This window comes from Orbicella franksi, chromosome 1 (assembly GCF_964199315.1).
Source record: "Orbicella franksi chromosome 1, jaOrbFran1.1, whole genome shotgun sequence".
In the NCBI taxonomy this organism is placed as follows: domain Eukaryota; kingdom Metazoa; phylum Cnidaria; class Anthozoa; order Scleractinia; family Merulinidae; genus Orbicella; species Orbicella franksi.
Window position 1 is genome coordinate 18,898,000 of NC_138145.1, and position 26,215 is coordinate 18,924,214.

General features: G+C 39.6%; 4 protein-coding genes across 4 annotated transcripts; all 4 read right to left on the minus strand.

The window, feature by feature from the left end:
- Positions 1-1,398: 1,398 nt before the first annotated feature.
- LOC145484235 (histamine H2 receptor-like) lies at positions 1,399-3,191 on the minus strand. The gene has a single exon (XM_081462909.1). It carries the CDS (start codon positions 2,368-2,370, stop codon positions 1,399-1,401), a length of 972 nt encoding a protein of 323 aa, XP_081319035.1. The 5' UTR covers positions 2,371-3,191.
- Positions 3,192-6,709: 3,518 nt separating this feature from the next.
- Positions 6,710-8,548, minus strand: LOC145483656 (alpha-1A adrenergic receptor-like). Its single transcript, XM_081462197.1, has one exon. It carries the CDS (start codon positions 8,328-8,330, stop codon positions 7,383-7,385), a length of 948 nt encoding a protein of 315 aa, XP_081318323.1. The 5' UTR covers positions 8,331-8,548; the 3' UTR covers positions 6,710-7,382.
- Positions 8,549-17,181: 8,633 nt separating this feature from the next.
- Positions 17,182-18,390, minus strand: LOC145484337 (histamine H2 receptor-like). Its single transcript, XM_081462988.1, has one exon. It carries the CDS (start codon positions 18,130-18,132, stop codon positions 17,182-17,184), a length of 951 nt encoding a protein of 316 aa, XP_081319114.1. The 5' UTR covers positions 18,133-18,390.
- A 4,595-nt stretch (positions 18,391-22,985) lies between these two features.
- On the minus strand, positions 22,986-24,562 carry LOC145483665 (alpha-1A adrenergic receptor-like). Its single transcript, XM_081462208.1, has one exon. It carries the CDS (start codon positions 24,074-24,076, stop codon positions 23,129-23,131), a length of 948 nt encoding a protein of 315 aa, XP_081318334.1. The 5' UTR covers positions 24,077-24,562; the 3' UTR covers positions 22,986-23,128.
- Between the last annotated feature and the right edge of the window lie 1,653 nt (positions 24,563-26,215).

Consider the following 26,215-nt stretch of genomic DNA (forward strand, 5'->3'; position numbering starts at 1 on the left):
CCAAGGATTGTCCTTTTCCAGTAGCTATCGTTTGAATCATTTCACTTGGTTTGTTTTAGCATAAACAAAGAGTAGATTTCCTGCATTTTCTATGCTGCAGTCTTCAGTTGATAGTGGTTGGGAGGGGGGGGGGGGGGGACAAGGGGGTCAGATCCTCCCGCCTCCCGTATCCTGCTCTCCCACTTCCCGTACATTTATCTTCCGCCTCCCACCCTTTTGCGTGCTGCTCCCGTTCCCTGTAAATTGGCAGTCAAAGCACATCCTACTCATTTAGCTTCGCAATTGTTAAGCATTTCCTTTGTTTTTAAACAATTTAACAAGATTATCACTGCCATATGTTTCAATTCAATGAAGTTTTGACCTACTTGTTCATCTTCTTTGAGTTTCACCATTTCAGTCCATTTTCATCAGCTCTTCAGATTTGTTTCTGAAATCCGTTTTCAGTGACGACGGTCTCAAAAGTTAATTCTAAGTTGTCTCGTGTTGTGATAAAGTATACGCATTTCCAGTAACCAGTCCGGCGTTTATTGGGATCAGACAATTAAATCATGGACGTAGGTCGTCTCACCTTTTTGCAATTTGACAGCTTACGCGACACGTGCACTCATGCCGCTTGACATTCGTGACTTACGACGTAACCACTGTAAACGGGTTTACTATTTCACCGGAAGTAAGCCTGTTTTTCAGCCCAAGCGCAAATTTTCGTTTGCTCGTTTGCTCAGAAACCTCAGAAGTGACTGAGAAGACGTTAAATACAAGTCAAATATATTTTGGGTTCTTGTTTTTGAAAGTATTCTAACGCATTGTTGAATTCAACAAATTTGCGTTTCGCATTTCTCTCCCGCTTCCCGCCCTCTTAGAAGTCCCGCTTCCCGCCCTTTCCTCTCCCGCCTCCCGTACCCCTCCCGCCCCTCTGTCCCCCCCCCCCCCTCACTTAATCCTTATGGCAACGAAGACTGCGAGTGTTTCGTTTATCTTTTATCACTTCCATCATCAAGTCGCCATACGACGTTCGATTGATCGTCAGCGGTCGCCATCTTGATTATCGCTGCAAGCAATCTCGTTTCCAGGATCTTTGAGTTTCATTAAGGCTGCATTAAAGGTATTAAGACTGGGTGGGGAGATGACAAAACAACTCCGGAGGGGCCGGGCAGGGATGTTCATAGTCTTGCGATCTTCGAAACATATCCAGAAGTACTCGTAAACCTAGCTTACACGATAGCATGTTAAACCCTTCGGAAACTATTTGGGCCACTCTGGCCTATCTTCGGTAGTCTTCGATAATCTTGCAAAATCCTCAGTCGGAACTCTTCGAAATGTATTCAGCGATCATTCAAAACATACGTCGACCTTCGAGAGTCTGAAACTGTACTTCGTTACCACGTTGAGAGGTAAGCCTTAAAATCTCGCTGAGTGAGTTTGCTGATTGCTATCAACTGGCTTAATGCAACGTTGCCATCGCAATATTTGTCCAAATGCTGTGCGGTATTTCATGCTTCTCATGCAATAAACGTAAGGATTAACTGCGGAATTACAGGCCAGCAAAGTCTGCACCCAGTGGAAACCTTTTCCAAACTGAGCTAGGTTTGTTGAAGGGTTGGCAATTGCTGGGAGTAGAAGCATGGGTAGCCAGCACAAGGCGTAAATCCCCACCACTGTGAAAATAGTTTTAGCTACTTTTTTCTCCGCCACTGAACTATCAGATGCAGGTCCCTGATGTATTCTGTTTTCTTGTCGTTTGGCGACAATGAAAATGTAAATGTACATGATCATGGTGGAAAATAACAAAATGCCACTGTACAATGCAATGTACATGTTTGACACCAACGTACGAGCGTACAGGAAACCGAATGCAAGAGAAACTATCCAGACAACCACTATGCCAACCAAAGCACGTCTTTTTGTCATGGCAGCCACGTATTTAAAAGGAAATCGTATGGCAACAACACGATCAACTGTCACTGCAAACATATTTGTCGCGGAAGCAACCATAGACGTATGACCAAAGAAACTCCTCGCTGAGTCAAAGATGACGTTGTCATCGTGTCCTCCCGTACTGAAACTGTGGATGAAGTAGTTGATCGACATTGGCAAAAACAACGCGCAAACAGTGATGTCAGAGAAGGCCAGGGTTGTGATGAAAAGATCAGGTATGTTGCGAAGATTTTCGTTTTTGTGGACGGCAAAAAGCACCAAAGAATTACCTAAGGTTCCGATGACGCTGGCCAGTGCGCAAACTACAGAGAGAATTATGGCGTCATCTCTAGTTAAGAATGTACTCAGACGAGGAACCGTTGTTGTTTCTTGAGGAGGGCTGGTAGAACAGTTCCAGCACGACTGGTTAAACAGGTTAGACGGGTTTTGAGCCATACGTAGATCGTGCTTGATCTAGAAACAACATCAACAACATTGAGTTTTTCAGTTAGGAATGTGGCGACTGCATTTCTAAAACTAATCCAGTGGTTTCTTTTTTAAACTTTCAAACAATGAACTCTAGTTCTCTACAAGTTTTATCTTTCCGTGAAATTATTCGGCTACGAAACTCCATCACTGTTTAGCTTACTTGGTTATGCACCTTTCATAGGCCATTTCCATATCCATCACAAAGTGCTCAAAAGCTACCGTCTCCCGATTGTCTTCACGATCAGTGTAACGTCCTTCACCTCATAACAATGTCACCATTAAGACTCGCTTCTGATTAGTCGAAAGTAAGTCACTTTTCCCAAAATGCGTCCATAGCTGAACAGCAGATTTTTAATTGTTTAGTTTGCATTTTACGTGAGATAGGTTAGATGACAATTGTTGCCGGATCCCAACGTGACTTCATTTATGAAAAAAGATCTTCTTTGAAAGCTTGCATTTACGATTGGTGTCTTATTCAAAGACAGTGATGTTTTTGTCTCGACGCAATTGTTTGGCTTTCTCACTCGGAATAAGTACTAAAAAGTCTGATGTGTTCACGCTCACAGCTAACCGTAATTTTCAATTACAAAGTATCGACAACATGGCCACAATTTGTGTCCTATAATTAAATATATAAGTGCATAACAAGAACATGTCTAATTACAAAGTGTTATTAACAGCATGTCCAATTAAAAAGCGCCCTATAAGAACGTCAACTCATGATTGCACAGTATAATGCGATCATGTTCAATCACAAGGTGTTGTTGTGTTGTTGTAATGTAGTTTTCCCTGGGGCCATAAGGGAGACTAAAGTCTTTGACTGTAACTATGCACCGTATCGAAATAAAGTGTCATTCATTCAAGGTGTAAGATCATAAATGTCTCGCCGAGTTTCAAAGGGTCAAATCACAAAACTCGCCAATCGTTTACCTGATTGAAGTCCATCTTTTGACTGAAATTTCACTTTTGTATTCTCCCAGAACGGTTTCCTAAATAAGTTTTTCCCTTCAATTTTGAAATTGACGTGATTAATTTCTTAATAGAACTTCCTGTCGCCCATTATTTTTCCTTCGTCATAACCGTAATTGAAGAAATCTGACGACCGTCGCGTGCTTCTGTCCGATTTGGTTAGCCAAGCATATGAAAACTGACCGAGCTAGATTCCACTTAGTCCTATCTCCTTATTAAACAAACAAAAAATGAACACTTAACAGGACTAAAAAACGAAATAGAAAACACAAGGAAAACGTCGACAGACCGCCGGTTTTAAAACTGGTAGCAATTTTTAGAGAAAGTCATGCTCGTTTGGGTGACAAAGTGAAAGCGTTCATCGCTATGGTAGTGCTGTTGAACATTTTGTTTCATGTTGACTTCATTTCCTTCGCTTTGAGATCAGTTCGCTTTCAGCTACTCTTCACGGATTTTCAGTGTTTATCTTGGACTTTACCATTCTAAGTAAGCACATTTTCTGTCGCCCGTTTTTTCAATATTATTTTATGATATGATATATCGTTTTTGGTAACTTTAATTTTGAAGGTTTATTTGTATAATTCTCCCACGAAAGGCAGTCTGCTTTGTCTACATTCAAACAAGTTGCGTGAGGGGAATTCTCATGGGCAAATAGAAAACGTATTTGACTTGTTCGGTCACAGCGCAGGCCGTTTTGCTGTTGCTACCCTTTGACTTATCCCTCAATGACGACACTTCACATTATATAATTTATTTTGTGTGGAAAAATATGTTTTCAGTAGTATTTAACAACAAAACGCAGACTACTTACATGATCTTAACTGAATCGCACTTTGAGGGCTGAGGTGTTACCGTTATAGTGATTTAAAGTGATAGACTGTAATCTTACTCACCTTACTGATTAGCCGCGATGAAGTTTCTCTCTTTTCCCTTTACATTCAATGTACTGAGAACTTGCATTAGTCTGTGCAAAGCAGAAGGGAAGAAAAATGCCATGAATATATAATGACACAGTTATTGAAACATGCCATCTTAAGTTAAAATACCGTGTGCGTTTTCCTCTTGAATTAAAAGAGTTTTACTTTCTTTAATCAGAATGTTTTCGAGATAGAATCATTGGCTAATCGATTTGGAAGTCTCCGTTCTCCTAAGATAACAAAAATTATATTTCATTTACCTTATTCTAGTTGTCTGATGCCAAACGATTATTCACAAATGGAAGTTTGAACACCTTGCGGGTGCTGTTTGTATTAGGTTTTAAAGTTACAGTTTTGCATCTTATTGGCAGAATTGATTCTATATATCGACCAATATAACATATCTATCAATCTGCCTAAAAACTGATTCAACACAGTTTTTGTTTATTTCTGGCAAATCCCCCTCTAAGTGCCCCTGGTACGTTTGCATATGAGGTTGCCCTATTGTAATTGGGTTTCCCATATACTGTTGCGATTATAGAGGAAGTGTCTTGTTTATTAAATTGGTTTTCCGAAACGTTGTTCCGATAACGCGTAGGCGTGAGGAATTAAATTCGAAGAACAAAATTAATAATTCGCGACCGGCTGTTTTTGTCCCCAAGGATTATTAAAACTTAAATTGATTTCGGTTTCTTTCTATCCACTATGTATGGATGTCGACTAAGGGTTACGCTCTTTTCCTTTCGAAGACTATCATCGTCTCTTGGCTTTGTTTAACGTAGCCAACCTTTGATGAAGCACTTTCCCGAAATTTACAAAACGGTCAATGTCTTAGACCGCTGGTTTAATCGAAGAATGAAAACAAGCTAGCGTATGAGATAAGCACAAAGCGACATACAACATAAACAGGCGCAGCTCCCCGAAATAATTGAGATCAACAAAGCGAGAAAGTGCTTATACTTATTCTAATATTAACTATTTCTTAGATTAGTTCTTAGGGTAAGGGAGGGTGTGTATGGCAACTGCAAGAGACTGCAGAATCTGCCTTCGCTTGCATGAATCTGCCGAAGCCGCGACAGACTCGATCGATCGCTTAATGCTTTAAAGATGGATTCCATCTTATGATGTTATCAGGAAAAGAGCGACTTAACGATGTGTTATGTCAACAAGTATTCAGCTGCGGTAGAACCTCACTATGTCAAACCCGGTTATCTTGAATTCCTCGTGACTTCCTATCGGCCAACCCGAAGTCCCGACATCTCGAACTATGCGTCGTTTCCCTTAAAGGGCCACAATCAGCCATGAGCCATTGCGGACAAGCACTCCATCCGCTGCATTAGGTAAAGGTAAAGTCTGCATGCGAGCCAAGTGGCCCATCAGGCCGGAGCTTATCCCGGTTTCTGTAGCATGAAGCGACTAGGAGTATTTCTACGCTCCCCTGGATGGGATGCTAGTCCATCGCAGGGTTACCCCCAGCATTAAGTTCGCCGGTACCCATTCATACACCTGGGTGGAGAGAGGCACTGTAGGAGTTAAGTGTCTTGCCCAAGAACACAGCACAATGTCCCCGGCCAGGGCTCGAACCCGGACCGCTCGATCCGGAGACGAGCGCACTAACCATGAGGCCACCGCGCCTCCCACGCATTACGGGACAGAAATTACGGAACTCCGCAGTGTAATCGCTTGACTAATTCTATCTTTGCGATCTCAAGCCCAAATCCATTTGGCCTTTGTATGGAGTTTTCTTGATATTCACCTGTTTGATTTACGTGGTTATTTGGCTGCGATTGCTATGTTAATAGTGGAAGTCAACTGTAGTTCCCATTTGCGTAGTTGTGTTAGCCGTGTGCTTTTATATTACGTTGCTCCAATTTACACATGCACTGACTTGGATATTTCATGCCACACAGTTCTCTTCACAAAGCTAAAATCTTCAGATACTTTAATTATTTCGATTTAATGCTACATCAACCTCAAGCGTTAATTTTAGACTTGACAAATTTGTATATACAAAGAAAACTTGTAATTTGTAATATTATGTCCCTAATTCTTTAACGTTTTATTCGCATCGATTGGAGATTTTGTATAGTTATTTTTAACTGAAGGTCTCTTTACACGGCCATGCATGCTTAGCAGTTACAGTCATCGTGATTAAATAAAATTTATCTTATCTTACGTTTCTTTGGCTTATGCGCTTCGTAAAAGTTTAAGATAGCGAGTTATTAACTTTATCAAACTCATCAAAAATCTTTTTATCGAGCAGTGACTCCTTAGAGTACAGATAATACGTCAAACGAGTTCGATGTAGTCCTCTGCGCGCAATGAAAAGCACGGTTGGATCAATATCAGCAGCTGGGCAAAGTACTTTACCTAAAACTAACTAAAAATAATTACCAAAACCATCTTACATAGCTCACAGTCATAAAATTATTTAATAGTCATTAACGGCCACTTTATCATCTTTAGAAGTCTAACTTTTAACGCTCCATATAAAACTCACTTGAAGATACGACATGGTGACAGGATGAAAAGGTGTTTCCCTTTTATACGTGCAAATTAGAAAATTAGCAAAATTAGCTGTGACTTAGCAAGACAGCTGAATCTTAAGCTACATCAACACATACGTTTACACTTATAAGAGCTCACACCTTCACTAATATTTAGGTATTTCGCCCACACCTAATTACAATCATCTTTAACGTTCTCCAAAGTGGACAAATTCTTAAACTCAGAGGTTAGGACCGGTTAGGGCTAGGGTCGGAGTCTTCTTTTGTGCCTACCGGCATAGACTTATTCATTAGTAAACGCTGACATCACATCAAGCATGCTTTATGTTAGTCTCGTCCTTGGTGGCTTCGTTTCAGTTAATGCTTTTAAGTGCTTTTAAGTGTTAACGATTCCTTGCATCTTTTTCGTAAACGATCACTGGCCTCGTGTGGACAAATAAACTTCAGTCTTATGCATTTAGAAAACTGAAACAAAACAAATAACTGAATCGTGGAAAACTTCGAAAGTTCTCAGTAATCTTCGAACGTCTTCAGATGTACGTCGAACTAATGTCAGTAACAAACTTGTGTAGAGGTGACTTATATATTACCGAATAGTCAACGAGTGTTCTGTTAGATTTCGATCAACATAACGTTGTATTCGCAGTATTTTTCCGAATGCTGTGCGATATTTCTTGCTTCTCATGCAATAAATGTATGGATTAATCGCTGAATTACAGGCCAGCATAGTCTGAACCCACGGGAAACGTTTTAGAAACTCGACGGCTTCCGTTGCAGGGTTGATAATTATCGGTAGCAGGAGTACGGGTAGCCAGAACAAGGCATAAATCCCAACCACTGTAAAAATGGTCTTAGCTACTTTTTTCTCTGCCGTGGAACCAACAGATCCCTGCTGTATGTTCTGTATTCTGTTTTCTTGTCGTTTGGCGATAATGAAAATGTAAATATACATGAATATGGTTGTGAGTAGCAGGGCGGCGCTGTAAAGTGCAAGGTACATCCTTGACACCAAATTAGGAGCGTACAAGGCGCCAAATACGAGAGAAACAACCCAGACAACCACTATACCAACCAATGCATTTCTTGTCGTCATGATAGTGACGTATTTGAAAGGGTATCTTATCGCAATGATACGATCAACTGTTACTGCAAACATGTTGGTGGCGGAAGCGACCATGGAGGTATGACCAAGGAAACTTTTTACAGCTGCGAAGATCTCGTTTTCACTGTGGTTGAATTCGTAGATTGACATCGGCAAAAACAGCGCACAGACTGAGAAATCTGAGAACGCCAGGCTAGTGATGAAAAGATCAGGTATTGTGCGGAGAAGTTCGTTTTTGCGAACGGCAAGAAGCACCAGAAAGTTTCCCAAGGTTCCCATTACACTGGCCAAGGCGCAAACTACAGACAGGATTATCACTTCATCATCAGCTAAGAGTTTACTGACATGGGAAGCTGTCGTTGTTCCTTGAGGGAGGCTGGTAGAACAGTTCCAGCACGACTGGTTTAACAGGTTAAACTGGGTTTGAGCCATACGTTGATCTCAGTTTCTTGATCTACAAGCAAACAATAGCAACAATCTTGAGTGGTTTGGTGAACGTTTCGATAAATTTTAACATGCAAACTTATCATATTTGCCGTCCTGTTTACGAGAAACATAATGAAAACTGTTGTAACAAACTACCATAATATACTGACAGCAACTTCGAAAGTTTGCTTTACATGCGAGCTTGCAAGTGCATCCACCTTTCAGCGGCGTGTTACAAGGTGGTTGTATTCCTTATGGATGAGATTCTAGATTTTGATCATTCAAATGAAAGCTAGCTATTGACCTGTAATGCGGTTTTTTATCAACAACTACATGGTGCTTCTAACCTATAAAAGGCTGTGTAAAACAAAAAAAGTGTAATAATAATAATAATTTGTTTAATAACCGAAATCATTTTGTAAAAACACAAATGATGAAAAACGCAGTTGAATTTGCTCTTAGAAAGAAGTGTAATTAATGTGGTTCACCTGCAGATCATCACCTCATAATAACTACATATATTGCCCCATACACTCAGTTATCCTCTCTTCCCTAAACACACCTACAGCATCAATAAAAGTTAACGTATTGTTTTACCGTAGGATCTAAACTTATCAAGGAACCATTGTGAATGTTTAGCCTAAGTGCATGATTTTCACACCAAAAAAGCGATAAATGCACTCAAAACAATTCGGAAACTGATTATGAAGAAAAGTAAAGGAAAACGTTATGTCTGGGTACCATTTTAAAATAGATGGGTGTTGAACGACGATTGACGTACTCTGCATTGACTAAAACCCGATTGACATTGTAAATTGTCGTAAAATGAGTAAAATGATAATAAACTTTAACCATCTCTCGCCTTGACAAGGCGGTTTAAGAAGTCGTGTCGTCCTAACTTACTTATTTGCAGATCATATGTTTTTGAACCGTAACAGTTTAGCTTCATTGACGTTTCTTTCTTTCTAGCAGATATGGAGTTTCAGTTGAAACATTTTAGCTTTTTGCAATATGTATCTTTTTTTGGCAATAACTCTTTAAGGAAACCATTAGTTGGTTTCTTTCTGTGTTAACACAGGATGTGTACGGATAAACAAAATGAAAGCTTAATTTGTGTCGTGTCGTCCTGACTTACTTATTTGCAGTTCATATGCGTTTTTAAATCTTAATAGTTCAGCTTCATTAAAGCTTCTTTCATTCCAGTAGATTTATAGTTTCAGTTGAAAAACTTTTAGTTTTTTACAAAATATTTTCTTTTTTGGCACTATACTGAACTCTTTAAGGAAACCATTGGTTGGTTTCTTTCTCTGTTTACACAGGATGTGTGCGGATAAACAAAATGAAAGCTTAATTTGAACAAGTGACGCCACATTCGTATCATGCTGTTTCCATGTTTTGGTATATTTTTCAGAAAATGTTACTCGACGTTAATTCAGGTTATCGGACGATTTTACAAATGCCACATTTCGCCCCAACAGTCTTCATTGACCAGGCCGGTAAATTAATTTACTGGCATCTTCATTTATTTGAAATATGAGGGCTTACAACATATCATTTTTGATAGATAGTCTCGTGTTACTCTCGGCTTTTTAGAGGAAAATATTAATTTTACTCACCTCCCGTTTAGCCGTCAATATTTTCTCTTTTCCCTTACTCAGTAATAAACTATGCACTTTTGCAAGTCTGCTGAACAAATTGCGGTGTGAAACATCCCACGATTGTATAAAGGGAAGCGCCATTGTGCCATGATTATCAAGTTTAAACAGCCGGAGGTAAAAAATGATGCAATTCTTCGGCAAGTGTACCTTTTAAATTCCAGCATTTCGATTGCAAAATGACTATCTAATTGACGTCATTTCCAGTTACTACTGACAAACTATAATGCATATGATATTTTCCCGAGACTGCTAGTTGTCTAACGCCTCGAAAAGCCAACCAACAACTAATTCACACCGCGAAATTTGCTCACCTTGCAGCTGCTGTTTGACTCAGCGCACGTTTAATGATTGTAGTTATCCTCTTTTAATCAATCGTGTTGAATTCGTTGATGATTTCTTGAATGAACACCGCCAAATAGACTACGCTACACTGCAGCGTGTCTGATATGAATCTTTATTCTTTTGTCATAATACGGAGCTGTTGATTGTGCGCTTCATAAACATCTTAAAAGACTTAATATTCGCATAAATGATCCTCTATAAAGTTAAGAGACCACTCTCAATAGCTGTGTGGGTGGTGGGATCTAGGCGGGGGGAGGGGGGGGGGATGACTCGCGATAAAAAAGGTGACTGCATAAGATGGCGAGATTCAGTAAAACGACCTGTCGTCATTGATTTTCAGCCCTATTATGCACCTAATTTTAACGAAGAAATTAGCGAAAATGGTAACAAAACAAGAAAAAAAAAAAAGATTTTAAGCTCGTCGTTGGTTGATAAAATTTAGAAATAAGATTTAAGGAACTAAAATGGAGCTTGCACCGGTAATTGAAGATCTCGACAAAAATTCTCCTCTGAGTTTTAATAAATGTTAACAGGGTTAGTCTCCAGCATTACTGCTAACGGTTCGATGGATATATGAAGGACTGTCTCAAAAGAGCTGCATAAAAACTTGTTTACCAAGAGCAGAAGTCCCCCCCACCCCCCGCCAGGAAGGGGAGAGGGAGGGTGGGAAGGGCTGCTGATGTTCTTAATAGTATTGTCTGAAATATGCTTATTTCGGTATCTCGCGATATTTTGCAGTGGGACCATGAAGCGAAAAAGAAGGAAAAATGAAACATAACCAAAAGGGTACCGGCATGAGTTTGAAAAAAACGCGTTCAGCCATCGCTTTAGGTGCTGCATAATATGTACAGGTTAGAAGTGATGCTTTATAGATATTGAAAAATAATATATTTCGTTTTGAAACTAGATTAAACCGGACAGACAACCCAAAACATTTTGTACGAGTTCCCAGAACACATGTTAGGTGTCCGCTCAAAACTAAACAGAGCTGTAAGGAATTCAATTTCTTTTTCGTCAACTCAATGAAAATACTAAATTGTTAAAAGCAGAAACACTTGGCGGAATTATTAACGAAACAATACTGCAGGGTAAATAGGATTTTCCGCTTGTTAATAATGGACATGGCGCTTTGAATGAATAATAAGATCTGCTCTCGCTAGTTGTAAGCTTACGCGTACGCTTTTGCGTTTGTTCTGACTTAAGAATATAGCGAAAAACTCTCTACTCTGATATCGAGTTAATTTGTGAGTTGCTCAAACAATGCTTAAGGGCCCATTAACCGATTCATGCGCGCGCTCGCGCGCGTTGCTAAGGAGGTGAAATTTCACTTCCGGTTACTTACGTGAGCCTGAACGCGGAAAATAAAAACAACTCAATAACTTGCAAATTCGCCTACATTTAAGATGTTTTTCTTTGTTTTTAACAAAATGCAAAGTAAAAAAAGTACAAGCAAAGGCAAAGTAAGAGAAAGATAGAAAAACAAGAGCAATACAAAGAGAAAAACTAACTCCATGTGGCTTTGTTTGATCTTACCGAAGTGCGCTGGTAGTGTAAATTGCGCACGCGCTGATAGGCTAACTTCCAATACATATCGGGCGCACTTCCGGTTTCTTTAAATGCTAAAGGAAACGTGGTTTTACTTTAAATCCAGCCTTTTTCGACGAATTTCGATTAAAGCCAACGTTGGGAACATAGCTATGTATTCCTTTTTCGAAATCATGTTTTTTTCGGAAAATTACGAATTTTTCAATATTTTGAAATTCCCTCAAAATCCGACCTTTTAGAAATGAAACAAAATCTATGCATAGCGTAATGAGGATTTAAATTAAAATATTAAATCAATGAAAACAATCCAGATACAGTAATTTGCCTGGGAGCCTTTGCATTTTGTTAGAATTAGTCACATGACCATGGGCGTGGCCTGATGACGTCATCACTATTGTTACTGATCATGAAAAAGTTAAAACACATGAAATAGCTCTGAACTAACTAAAATTGATGAGATTATATGAGAATAAAGTTTCCTTAGCAACGGCTCGAAAAGATCAGTTAATGAGCCCTTAATCATAGCCAAAACCTGTTTTTGATGGTTTCTTATGGTTTCTGCTTGTTTGGCGAGTTTGCAAAAGTTTTTGAAAAGAAAATCTGACGACAAGTAGCTTATTTGCATACTGCAGCCCGTGCACTTTCAAGTCTGAGTCCGTGAATTCAATTGTCAACAAATTTTGACAAATATTTCTTTCGTTATTTTATGTGCTGAAATTCTGCAACAATTTTCACCAACGCCAAAGGCTACTAACATCATGTCTGTTTCTTTGACATGGTGAAGTTTTACACAGCGAAAATGAAATTGACAGGGAGTTTTGATAACTCGACCAACAAAATCGAAAGTTGAATAAAGAAAGCGTCATCGTAACTTTGCTGATTATTTCTCCTGTATTCAAATATTTTCAGCTAAGCTTTTAACCCTTTGAATACCAAACTTTCGCCAAAAAATACCGTTTTTAACCGTTTAGTCAGGTTTTCTAGCTGCCATGGCGCTAAATAAGCCTGAGTTTTGCTAAGAAAGCTTTTCTTTTACTAAAAGGAGAGATTTTTCGAGGATTAGGTACAAAATTGAGCAAAATTTCAATTCCGGGCATTCACATATGCCAAAATTTGGACTTTTTTTTTTTTTGCCATTAACCGTTCTCAATTTTGTTTACTGCCCCTTTCCTTTCTGTTTTTCTCGGCCCTTTTACACTGGCTACCTTTTGCGTTGTATGTTCTTTCTGGCTGCCGTGAAAAGTTGGATGTTAATATTACGGGCGAAGCCTAGAAATGGACCTTGATCAATCATCCATAAATGGACCATTTTACCACCGTTTTTGCACCAAAACTGATAACGTTGTTTTTCGATTTGCGACGTCGGAATGTCGTCGATATCTAAACCTAACCATTGTGCGGAAAGGCCTAGCCTAGCACTACTATCTGCTTATCAAGAATATCTGATGACATTTAAATTGATGACGTCACAAGTGGTACAAAGAGCACGACCATTAATTACGCATATATGCGTATATGCGTAGTTGGCATTCCCCGGCAAAGGGTTAACATGTTCTCAAACATTTATCAAACTTAAGCATATTTAAAAACTATAGAGATATTATATGAGGTCGATGAACGTTTTCACACGAAAGTGGGGAAGTCTAATTTGTCACGTTTACTGACTGAACAAAACACGCTTCGACGGGCCCTCTTATCCATCGACAACAGACAATTTATTGGATCATTACACAAACAAAACTGAGCAGTATCTACAGACGTAAACTTATTGGACCTTGATTAAACATAGCATCAAGCGTTGTTTACAATTTAGGCGAAACGCAAACTTGCAATTTTGTTTTACTTTTCGGTCGCGACAGACTCTGGCGAAATCCTGGCAAGCGTCTGATAAGAGGAGGGAAACTTTCAAGTCATAAACACCGCTATATCCAAATATATCCAACTATAGTTTTTCACTGTGTTATGGAATAGCTTTTAATCCCGCTCATGATATGTGAAATTTAGAGTGGAGTAACGTGGAGATCTTGTAAAAGAAGCAGCGGAACCCAACTTGGTTAGTGATATAAAGCGGGACATATCTAAATTCGATACGGTCTTACTTCACTCAAATTGTGCAGCTTACGACCAAAATACTGAGCAAAATTCCAATAGACATAAACGTATTGAGTGGTGGATCAAAAATCTCAAAAATTTTCGGAATTTTGGACGCCATTTCCCCCGCACTACATCCGCAAAAATCCACGCAGCATGTACGCGCGTGTGCCGCACGCAATGAGGCAATTTGTTCTAAAAATAAAAAAAAAATTGTCCCATATCATAGGGACAGCCCCAATACTAAAAATGGCGCGCGCCTACGGTCTCCGTCCCCAATTATGGCTCCTGTTAATACAGGATACATGGATTATACGGTTTTAATTCACATCTCGAACATCCAGAGGTGCTTAGAATAGTGAATTTAATGATCCTCGATTCCGAGCAGCAAGGCTGATAGAGCGAGCTTTTCTTCGACGCAAACGAAAAACGACGAAACGATATTCGACTGGGCACGTGGATTATTATATAGCCTGCGTAGCAGGCGTTTCCACACTGAAAAGCACGCGAAGGGGACGAAACTGCGAGTGAGCGCGAAAAATAAGGAGCAGACGGGGAGGGGGGGGGTGAGGGGTGGGGGGGTGAGGGGTGGGGTGATTCCTTTCTCCCCACCTCCTCCCGCTTCTCGGTCTTCCCCTGCCCCCTTCTCCCCAATTTTTTGCTCACCCCAGGCGCTTTTTCGCTCGCCCGCTTGCTCGCTGGCTTGTTCGATCTCTCTGCCTAGAAAAGGAAAGGAAACGACTGCTACGCAGGCTAATAGTTTTAATTCCCATCTCGAACATCAAGTGTTACTGAGAAAAGAGAATTTACTGATCCTCGATTCCGAGCAACAAGGCTAGTAGAGCGAGCTTTCCTTTCGTCGCAAACAAAAAACGAGGAAACGATATTCGCACAAAGATCCTTGAAAAACGTTCTGTGTCTGTTTGCATGATTTTAACTGTGTAAGGTCACCTTTTCAACACTCTGACATTACATATGAAAAATGTTATTTAGTGAATTTTAATTAACTAAATCGTTAGTTAACTATAGTTTTTCGTCCAGCGCGCTTAATTTTCATAGGCCAAACGAACCATTTAGATATGGTATACCCATAGCATAGCTCTTTTTTAGAACCTCATATTTGTGGAGATATTCGTATACTAGTAGAGTGACCCTCTCAAATCAGTTGAAATTTGGTAAGTAAATTAAACTGCGATAGTTGTATTTTTCAAACGGCCAAAAAGCAGACCGACAAATCGTGTTTACTTTGAGATGATAAATAGCTCAAACAAATGATGAAAGCGTAAATCACAAACTGTGTGAATATGAATTAAGTCGAGGCAAGTTTCCTTCTTTCTGTACTGACCTGTTGAAAATGCTCAATTTTGCAAAAATTATATCTGTCATCTTGGTTGATCGAGCGTTTTTCCTAAGTTTCCGAGATTTACCAAAATGGCTGGAACTTCTAAAGTTTATTTCTGAAAATATTTCCCGAAAGGGTCTTTTTGATCCGTCATCGGATTCTCCATTTACAGGCAGTGGCCTTTAATTACCTAACATTTGCTTTTTTAATTTCTTCTTTGTTCTAAGATGTCTTTATCTGAGATAGCTTCGTCCATTGAAGGAACATATGATACACAAGACATTGCCTTATAAGTAGAAGAAAAAAAACGAAAGAAGGTCCTGAAGTTAATAAAGAGCCATTCCACTAACTACATAAGGTACGAAAGGGGATGAACATTATAAATTTTGTAATAAAGAGTATGATGACGAAATAATTTGATGTGAAATAGGTTACCGGGCGACTCACCCCAAGCACAAATGCCAAGGATTGTCCTTTTCCAGTAGCTATCGTTTGAATCATTTCACTTGGTTTGTTTTAGCATAAACAAAGAGTAGATTTCCTGCATTTTCTATGCTGCAGTCTTCAGTTGATAGTGGTTGGGAGGGGGGGGGGGGGGGGGACAAGGGGGTCAGATCCTCCCGCCTCCCGTACCCTGCTCTCCCACTTCCCGTACATTTATCTTCCGCCTCCCGCCCTTTTGCGTGCTGCTCCCGTTCCCTGTAAATTGGCAGTCAAAACATATCCTAGTCATTTAGCTTCGCAATTGTTAAGCATTTCCTTTGTTTTTAAACAATTTAACAAGATTACCACTGCCACATGTTTCAATTCAATGAAGTTTTGACCTACTTGTTTATCTTCTTTGAGTTTCACCATTTCAGTCCATTTCCATCAGCTCTTCAGATTTGTTTCTGAAATCCGTTTTCAGTGACGATGGTCTCAAAAGTTAATTCTAAGTTGTCTCGTGTTGTGATAAAGTATACGCATTTCCAGTAACCAGTCCGGCGTTTATTGGGATCAGACAATTAAATCATGGACGTAGGTCGTCTCACCTTTTTGCAATTTGACGACTTACGCGACGCGTGCACTCATGCCGCTTGACATTCTTGACTTACGACGTAACCACTGTAAACGGGTTTACTATTTCACCGGAAGTAAGCCTGTTTTTCAGTCCAAGCGCAAATTTTCGTTTGCTCGTTTGCTCAGAAATCTCAGAAGTGACTGAGAAGACGTTAAATACAAGTCAAATATATTTTGGGTTCTTGTTTTTGAAAGTATTCTAACGCATTGTTGAATTCAACAAATTTGCGTTTCGCATTTCTCTCCCGCTTCCCGCCCTCTTAGAACTCCCGCTTCCCGCCCTTTCCTCTCCCGCCTCCCGTACCCCTCCCGCCCCCCTGTCCCCCCCCCCTCACTTAATACTTATGGCAACGAAGACTGCGAGTGTTTCGTTTATCTTTTATCACTTCGATCATCAAGTCGCCATACGACGTTCGATTGATCGTCAGCGGTCGCCATCTTGATTATCGCTGCAAGCAATCTCGTTTCCAGGATGTTTGAGTTTCATTAAGGCTGCATTAAAGGTATTAAGACTGGGTGGGGAGATGACAAAACAACTCCGGAGGGGCCGGGCAGGGATGTTCATAGTCTTGCGATCTTCGAAACATACCCAGAAGTACTCGTAAACCTAGCTTACACGATAGCATGTTAAACCCTTCGGAAACTATTTGGGCCACTCTGGCCTATCTTCGGTAGTCTTCGATAATCTTGCAAAATCCTCAGTCGGAACTCTTCGAAATGTATTCAGCGATCACTCAAAACATACGTCGACCTTCGAGAGTCTGAAACTGTACTTCGTTACCACGTTGAGAGGTAAGCCTTAAAATCTCGCTGAGTGAGTTTACTGATTGCTATCAACTGGCTTAATGCAACGTTGCCATCGCAATATTTGTCCAAATGCTGTGCGGTATTTCATGCTTCTCATGCAATAAACGTAAGGATTAACTGCGGAATTACAAGCCAGCAAAGTCTGCACCCAGTGGAAACCTTTTCCAAACTGGGCTACGTTTGTTGAAGGGTTGGCAATTGCTGGGAGTAGAAGCATGGGTAGCCAGCACAAGGCGTAAATCCCCACCACTGTGAAAATAGTTTTAGCTACTTTTTTCTCCGCCACTGAACTATCAGATGCAGTTCCCTGATGTATTCTGTTTTCTTGTCGTTTGGCGACAATGAAAATGTAAATGTACATGATCATGGTGGAAAATAACAAAATGCCACTGTACAATGCAATGTACATGTTTGACACCAACGTACGAGCGTACAGGAAACCGAATGCAAGAGAAACTATCCAGACAACCACTATACCGACCAAAGCACGTCTTTTTGTCATGGCAGCCACGTATTTAAAAGGAAATCGTATGGCAACAACACGATCAACTGTCACTGCAAACATATTTGTCGCGGAAGCAACCATAGACGTATGACCAAAGAAACTCCTCGCTGAGTCAAAGATGACGTTGTCATCGTGTCCTCCCGTACTGAAACTGTGGATGAAGTAGTTGATCGACATTGGCAGAAACAACGCGCAAACAGTGATATCAGAGAAGGCCAGGCTTGTGATGAAAAGATCAGGTATGTTGCGAAGATTTTCGTTTTTGTGGACGGCAAGAAGCACCAAAGAATTACCTAAGGTTCCGATGACGCTGGCCAGTGCGCAAACTACAGAGAGAATTATGGCGTCATCTCTAGTTAAGAATGTACTCAGACGAGGAACCGTTGTTGTTTCTTGAGGAGGGCTGGTAGAACAGTTCCAGCACGACTGGTTAAACAGGTTAGACGGGTTTTGAGCCATACGTAGATCGTGCTTGATCTAGAAACAACATCAACAACATTGAGTTTTTCAGTTAGGAAAGTGGCGACTGCATTTCTAAAACTAATCCAGTGGTTTCTTTTTTAAACTTTCAAACAATGAACTCTAGTTCTCTACAAGTTTTATTTTTCCGTGAAATTATTCGGCTACGAAACTCCATCACTGTTTAGCTTACTTGGTTATGCGCCTTTCATAGGCCATTTCCATATCCATCACAAAGTGCTCAAAAGCTACCGTCTCCCGATTGTCTTCACGATCAGTGTAACGTCCTTCACCTCATAACAATGTCACCATTAAGGCTCGCTTCTGATTAGTCGAAAGTAAGTCACTTTTCCCAAAATGCGTCCATAGCTGAACAGCAGATTTTTAATTGTTTAGTTTGCATTTTACGTGAGATAGGTTAGATGACAATTGTTGCCGGATCCCAACGTGACTTCATTTATGAAAAAAGATCTTTGAAAGCTTGCATTTACGATTGGTGTCTTATTCAAAAACAGTGATGTTTTTGTCTCGACGCAATTGTTTGGCTTTCTCACTCGGAATAAGTACTAAAAAATCTGATGTGTTCACGCTCACAACTAACCGTAATTTTCAATTACAAAGTATCGACAACATGGCCACAATTTGTGTCCTATAATTAAATATATAAGTGCATAACAAGAACATGTCTAATTACAAAGTGTTATTAACAGCATGTCCAATTAAAAAGTGCCCTATAAGAAGGTCAACTCATGATTGCACAGTATAATGCGATCATGTTCAATCACAAGGTGTTGTTGTGTTGTTGTAATGTAGTTTTCCCTGGGGCCATAAGGGAGACTAAAGTCTTTGACTGTAATTATGCACCGTATCGAAATAAAGTGTCATTCATTCAAGGTGTAAGATCATAAATGTCTCAGCCGAGTTTCAAAGCGTCAAATCACAAAACTCGCCAATCGTTTACCTGATTGAAGTCCATCTTTTGACTGAAATTTCACTTTTGTATTCTCCCAGAACGGTTTCCTAAATAAGTTTTTCGCTTCAATTTTGAAATTGACGTGATTAATTTCTTAATAGAACTTCCTGTCGCCCATTATTTTTCCTTCGTCATAACCGTAATTGAAGAAATCTGACGACCGTCGCGTGCTTCTGTCCGATTTGGTTAGCCAAGCACATGAAAACTGACCGAGCTAGATTCCACTTAGTCCTATCTCCTTATTAAACAAACAAAAAATGAACACTTAACAGGACTAAAATACGAAATAGAAAACACAAGGAAAACGTCGACAGACCGCCGGTTTTAAAACTGGTAGCAATTTTTAGAGAAAGTCATGCTCGTTTGGGTGACAAAGTGAAAGCGTTCATCGCTATGGTAGTGCTGTTGAACATTTTGTTTCATGTTGACTTCATTTCCTTCGCTTTGAGATCAGTTCGCTTTCAGCTACTCTTCACGGATTTTCAGTGTTTATCTTGGACTTTACCATTCTAAGTAAGCACATTTTCTGTCGCCCGTTTTTTCAATATTATTTTATGATATGATATATCGTTTTTGGTAACTTTAATTTTGAAGGTTTATTTGTATAATTCTCCCACGAAAGGCAGTCTGCTTTGTCTACATTCAAACAAGTTGCGTGAGGGGAATTCTCATGGGCAAATAGAAAACGTATTTGACTTGTTCAGTCACAGCCCAGGCCGCTTTGCTGTTGCTACCCTTTGACTAATCCCTCAGTGACGACACTTTACATTATATAATTTATTTTGTGTGGAAAAATATGTTTTCAGTAGTATTTAACAACAAAACGCAGACTACTTACATGATCTTAACTGAATCGCACTTTGAGGGCTGAGGTGTTACCGTTATAGTGATTTAAAGTGATAGACTGTAATCTTACTCACCTTACTGATTAGCCGCGGTGAAGTTTCTCTCTTTTCCCTTTACATTCAATGTACTGAGAACTTGCATTAGTCTGTGCAAAGCAGAAGGGAAGAAAAATGCCATGAATATATAATGACACAGTTATTGAAACATGCCATCTTAAGTTAAAATACCGTGTGCGTTTTCCTCTTGAATTAAAAGAGTTTTACTTTCTTTAATCAGAATGTTTTCGAGATAGAATCATTGGCTAATCGATTTGGAAGTCTCCCTTCTCTTAAGATAACAAAAATTATATTTCATTTACCTTATTCTAGTTGTCTGATGCCAAACGATTATTCACAAATGGAAGTTTGAACACCTTGCGGGTGCTGTTTGTATTAGGTTTTAAAGTTACAGTTTTGCATCTTATTGGCAGAATTGATTCTATATATCGACCAATATAACATATCTATCAATCTGCCTAAAAACTGATTCAACACAGTTTTTGTTTATTTCTGGCAAATCCCCCTCTAAGTGCCCCTGGTACGTTTGCATATGAGGTTGCCCTATTGTAATTGGGTTTCCCATATACTGTTGCGATTATAGAGGTTTAATTGGTTTTCCGAAACGTTGTTCCGATAACGCGTAGGCGTGAGGAATTAAATTCGAAGAACAAAATTAATAATTCGCGACCGGCTGTTTTTGTCCCCGAGGATTATTAAAACTTAAATTGATTTCGGTTTCTTTCTATCCACTATGTATGGATGTCGACTAAGGGTTACGCTCTTTTCCTTTCGAAGACTATCATCGTCTCTTGGCTTTGTTTAACGTAGCCAACTTTTGATGAAGCACTTTCCCGAAATTTACAAAACGGTCAATGTCTTAGACCGCTGGTTTAATCGAAGAATGAAAACAAGCTAGCGTATGAGATAAGCACAAAGCGACATACAACTTATACAGGCGCAGCTCCCCGAAATAATTGAGACCAACAAAGCGAGAAAGTGCTTATACTTATTCTAATATTAACTATTTCTTAGATTAGTTCTTAGGGTAAGGGAGGGTGTGTATGGCAACTGCAAGAGACTGCAGAATCTGCCTTCGCTTGCATGAATCTGCCGAAGCCGCGACAGACTCGATCGATCGCTTAATGCTTTAAAGATGGATTCCATCTTATGATGTTATCAGGAAAAGAGCGACTTAACGATGTGTTATGTCAACAAGTATTCAGCTGCGGTAGAACCTCACTATGTCAAACCCGGTTATCTTGAATTCCTCGTGACTTCCTATCGGCCAACCCGAAGCCCCGACATCTCGAACTATGCGTCGTTTCCCGTAAAGGGCCACAATCAGCCATGAGCCATTGCGGACAGGCACTCCATCCGCTGCATTAGGTAAAGGTAAAGTCTGCATGCGAGCCAAGTGGCCCATCAGGCCGGAGCTTATCCCGGTTTCTGTAGCATGAAGCGACTAGGAGTATTTCTACGCTCCCCTGGATGGGATGCTAGTCCATCGCAGGGTTACCCCCAGCATTAAGTTCGCCGGTACCCATTTATACACCTGGGTGGAGAGAGGCACTGTGAGAGTAAAGTGTCTTGCCCAAGAACACAGCACAATGTCCCCGGTCAGGGCTCGAACCCGGACCGCTCGATCCGGAGACGAGCGCACTAACCATGAGGCCACCGCGCCTCCCACGCATTACGGGACAGAAATTACGGAACTCCGCAGTGTAATCGCTTGACTAATTCTATCTTTGCGATCTCAAGCCCAAATCCATTTGGCCTTTGTATGGAGTTTTCTTGATATTCACCTGTTTGATTTACGTGGTTATTTGGCTGCGATTGCTATGTTAATAGTGGAGGTCAACTGTAGTTCCCATTTGCGTAGTTGTGTTAGCCGTGTGCTTTTATATTACGTTGCTCCAATTTACACATGCACTGACTTGGATATTTCATGCCACACAGTTCTCTTCACAAAGCTAAAATCTTCAGATACTTTAATTATTTCGATTTAATGCTACATCAACCTCAAGCGTTAATTTTAGACTTGACAAATTTGTATATACAAAGAAAACTTGTAATTTGTAATATTATGTCCCTAATTCTTTAACGTTTTATTCGCATCGATTGGAGATTTTGTATAGTTATTTTTAACTGAAGGTCTCTTTACACGGCCATGCATGCTTAGCAGTTACAGTCATCGTGATTAAATAAAATTTATCTTATCTTACGTTTCTTTGGCTTATGCGCTTCGTAAAAGTTTAAGATAGCGAGTTATTAACTTTATCAAACTCATCAAAAATCTTTTTATCGAGCAGTGACTCCTTAGAGTACAGATAATACGTCAAACGAGTTCGATGTAGTCCTCTGCGCGCAATGAAAAGCACGGTTGGATCAATATCAGCAGCTGGGCAAAGTACTTTACCTAAAACTAACTAAAAATAATTACCAAAACCATCTTACATAGCTCACAGTCATAAAATTATTTAATAGTCATTAACGGCCACTTTATCATCTTTAGAAGTCTAACTTTTAACGCTCCATATAAAACTCACTTGAAGATACGGCATGGTGACAGGATGAAAATGTGTTTCCCTTTTATACGTGCAAATTAGAAAATAACCAAAATTAGCTGTGACTTAGCAAGACAGCTGAATCTTAAGCTACATCAACACATACGTTTACACTTATAAGAGCTCACACCTTCACTAATATTTAGGTATTTCGCCCACACCTAAGTACAATCATCTTTAACGTTCTCCAAAGTGGACAAATTCTTAAACTCAGAGGTTAGGACCGGTTAGGGCTAGGGTCGGAGTCTTCTTTTGTGCCTACCGGCATAGACTTATTCATTAGTAAACGCTGACATCACATCAAGCATGCTTTATGTTAGTCTCGTCCTTGGTGGCTTCGTTTCAGTTAATGCTTTTAAGTGCTTTTAAGTGTTAACGATTCCTTGCATCTTTTCCGTAAACGATCACTGGCCTCGTGTGGACAAATAAACTTCAGTCTTATGCATTTAGAAAACTGAAACAAAACAAATAACTGAATCGTGGAAAACTTCGAAAGTTCTCAGTAATCTTCGAACGTCTTCAGATGTACGTCGAACTAATGTCAGTAACAAACTTGTGTAGAGGTGACTTATATATTACCGAATAGTCAACGAGTGTTCTGTTAGATTTCGATCAACATAACGTTGTATTCGCAGTATTTTTCCGAATGCTGTGCGATATTTCTTGCTTCTCATGCAATAAATGTATGGATTAATCGCTGAATTACAGGCCAGCATAGTCTGAACCCACGGGAAACGTTTTAGAAACTCGACGGCTTCCGTTGCAGGGTTGATAATTATCGGTAGCAGGAGTACGGGTAGCCAGAACAAGGCATAAATCCCAACCACTGTAAAAATGGTCTTAGCTACTTTTTTCTCTGCCGTGGAACCAACAGATCCCTGCTGTATGTTCTGTATTCTGTTTTCTTGTCGTTTGGCGATAATGAAAATGTAAATATACATGAATATGGTTGTGAGTAGCAGGGCGGCGCTGTAAAGTGCAAGGTACATCCTTGACACCAAATTAGGAGCGTACAAGGCGCCAAATACAAGAGAAACAATCCAGACAACCACTATACCAACCAATGCATTTCTTGTCGTCATGATAGTGACGTATTTGAAAGGGTATCTTATCGCAATGATACGATCAACTGTTACTGCAAACATGTTGGTGGCGGAAGCGACCATGGAGGTATGACCAAGGAAACTTTTTACAGCTGCGAAGATCTCGTTTTCACTGTGGTTGAATTCGTAGATTGACATCGGCAGAAACAGCGCACAGACTGAGAAATCTGAGAACGCCAGGCTAGTGATGAAAAGATCAGGTATTGTGCGGAGAAGTTCGTTTTTGCGAACGGCAAGAAGCACCAGAAAGTTTCCCAAGGTTCCCATTACACTGGCCAAGGCGCAAACTACAGACAGGATTATCACTTCATCATCAGCTAAGAGTTTACTGACATGGGAAGCTGTCGTTGTTCCTTGAGGAAGGCTGGTAGAACAGTTCCAGCACGACTGGTTTAACAGGTTAAACTGGGTTTGAGCCATACGTTGATCTCAGTTTCTTGATCTACAAGCAAACAATAGCAACAATCTTGAGTAGTTTGGTGAACGTTTCGATAAATTTTAACATGCAAACTTATCATATCTGCCGTCCTGTTTACGAGAAACATAATGAAAACTGTTGTAACAAATTACCATAATATACTGACAGCAACTTCGAAAGTTTGCTTTACATGCGAGCTTGCAAGTGCATCCACCTTTCAGCGGCGTGTTACAAGGTGGTTGTATTCCTTATGGATGAGATTCTAGATTTTGATCATTCAAATGAAAGCTAGCTAATGACCTGTAATGCGGTTTTTTATCAACAACTACATGGTGCTTCTAACCTATATAAGGCTGTGTGAAACAAAAAAAGTGTAATAATAATAATAATTTGTTTAATAACCGAAATCATTTTGTAAAAACACAAATGATGAAAAACGCAGTTGAATTTGCTCTTAGAAAGAAGTGTAATTAATGTGGTTCACCTGCAGATCATCACCTCATAATAACTACATATATTGCCCCATACACTTAGTTATCCTCTCTTCCCTAAACACACCTACAGCATCAATAAAAGTTAACGTATTGTTTTACCGTAGGATCTAAACTTATCAAGGAACCATTGTGAATGTTTAGCCTAAGTGCATGATTTTCACACCAAAAAAGCGATAAATGCACTCAAAACAATTCGGAAACTGATTATGAAGAAAAGTAAAGGAAAACGTTATGTCTGGGTACCATTTTAAAATAGATAGGCGTTGAACGACGATTGACGTACTCTGCATTGACTAAAACCCGATTGACATTGTAAATTGTCGTAAAATGAGTAAAATGATAATAAACTTTAACCATCTCTCGCCTTGACAAGGCGGTTTAAGAAGTCGTGTCGTCGTAACTTACTTATTTGCAGATCATGTGTTTTTGAACCTTAACAGTTTAGCTTCATTGACGTTTCTTTCTTTCTAGCAGATATGGAGTTTCAGTTGAAACATTTTAGCTTTTTGCAATATGTATGTTTTTTTGGCAATAACTCTTTAAGGAAACCATTAGTTGGTTTCTTTCTGTGTTAACACAGGATGTGTACGGATAAACAAAATGAAAGCTTAATTTGTGTCGTGTCGTCCTGACTTACTTATTTGCAGTTCATATGCGTTTTTGAATCTTAATAGTTTAGCTTCATTGAAGCTTCTTTCTTTCCAGTAGATTTATAGTTTCAGTTGAAAAACTTTTAGCTTTTTACAAAATATTTTCTTTTTTGGCACTATACTGAACTCTTTAAGGAAACCATTGGTTGGTTTCTTTCTCTGTTTACACAGGATGTGTGCGGATAAACAAAATGAAAGCTTAATTTGAATAAGTGACGCCGCATTCGTATCATGCTGTTTCCATGTTTTGGTATATTTTTCAGAAAATGTTACTCGACGTTAATTCAGGTTATCGGACGATTTTACAAATGCCACATTTCGCCCCAACAGTCTTCACTGACCAGGCCGGTAAATTACATTACTGGCATCTTCGTTTATTTGAAATATGAGGGCTTACAACATATTATTTTTGATAGATAGTCTCGTGTTACTCTCGGCTTTTTAGAGGAAAATATTAATTTTACTCACCTCCCGTTTAGCCGTCAATATTTTCTCTTTTCCCTTACTCAGTAATAAACTATGCACTTTTGCAAGTCTGCTGAACAAATTGCGGTGTGAAACATCCCACGATTGTATAAAGGGAAGCGCCGTTGTGCCATGATTATCAAGTTTAAACAGCCGGAGGTAAAAAATGATGCAATTCTTCGGCAAGTGTACCTTTCAAATTCTAGCATTTCGATTGCAAAATGACTATCTAATTGACGTCATTTCCAGTTACGACTGACAAACTATAATGTATATGATATTTTCCCGAGACTGCTAGTTGTCTAACGCCTCGAAAAGCCAACCAACAACTAATTCACACCGCGAAAGTTGCTCACCTTGCAGCTGCTGTTTGACTCAGCGCACGTTTAATGATTGTAGTTATCCTCTTTTAATCAATCGTGTTGAATTCGTTGATGATTTCTTGAATGAACACCGCCAAATAGACTACGCTACACTGCAGCGTGTCTGATATGAATCTTTATTCTTTTGTCGTAATACGGAGGTGTTGATT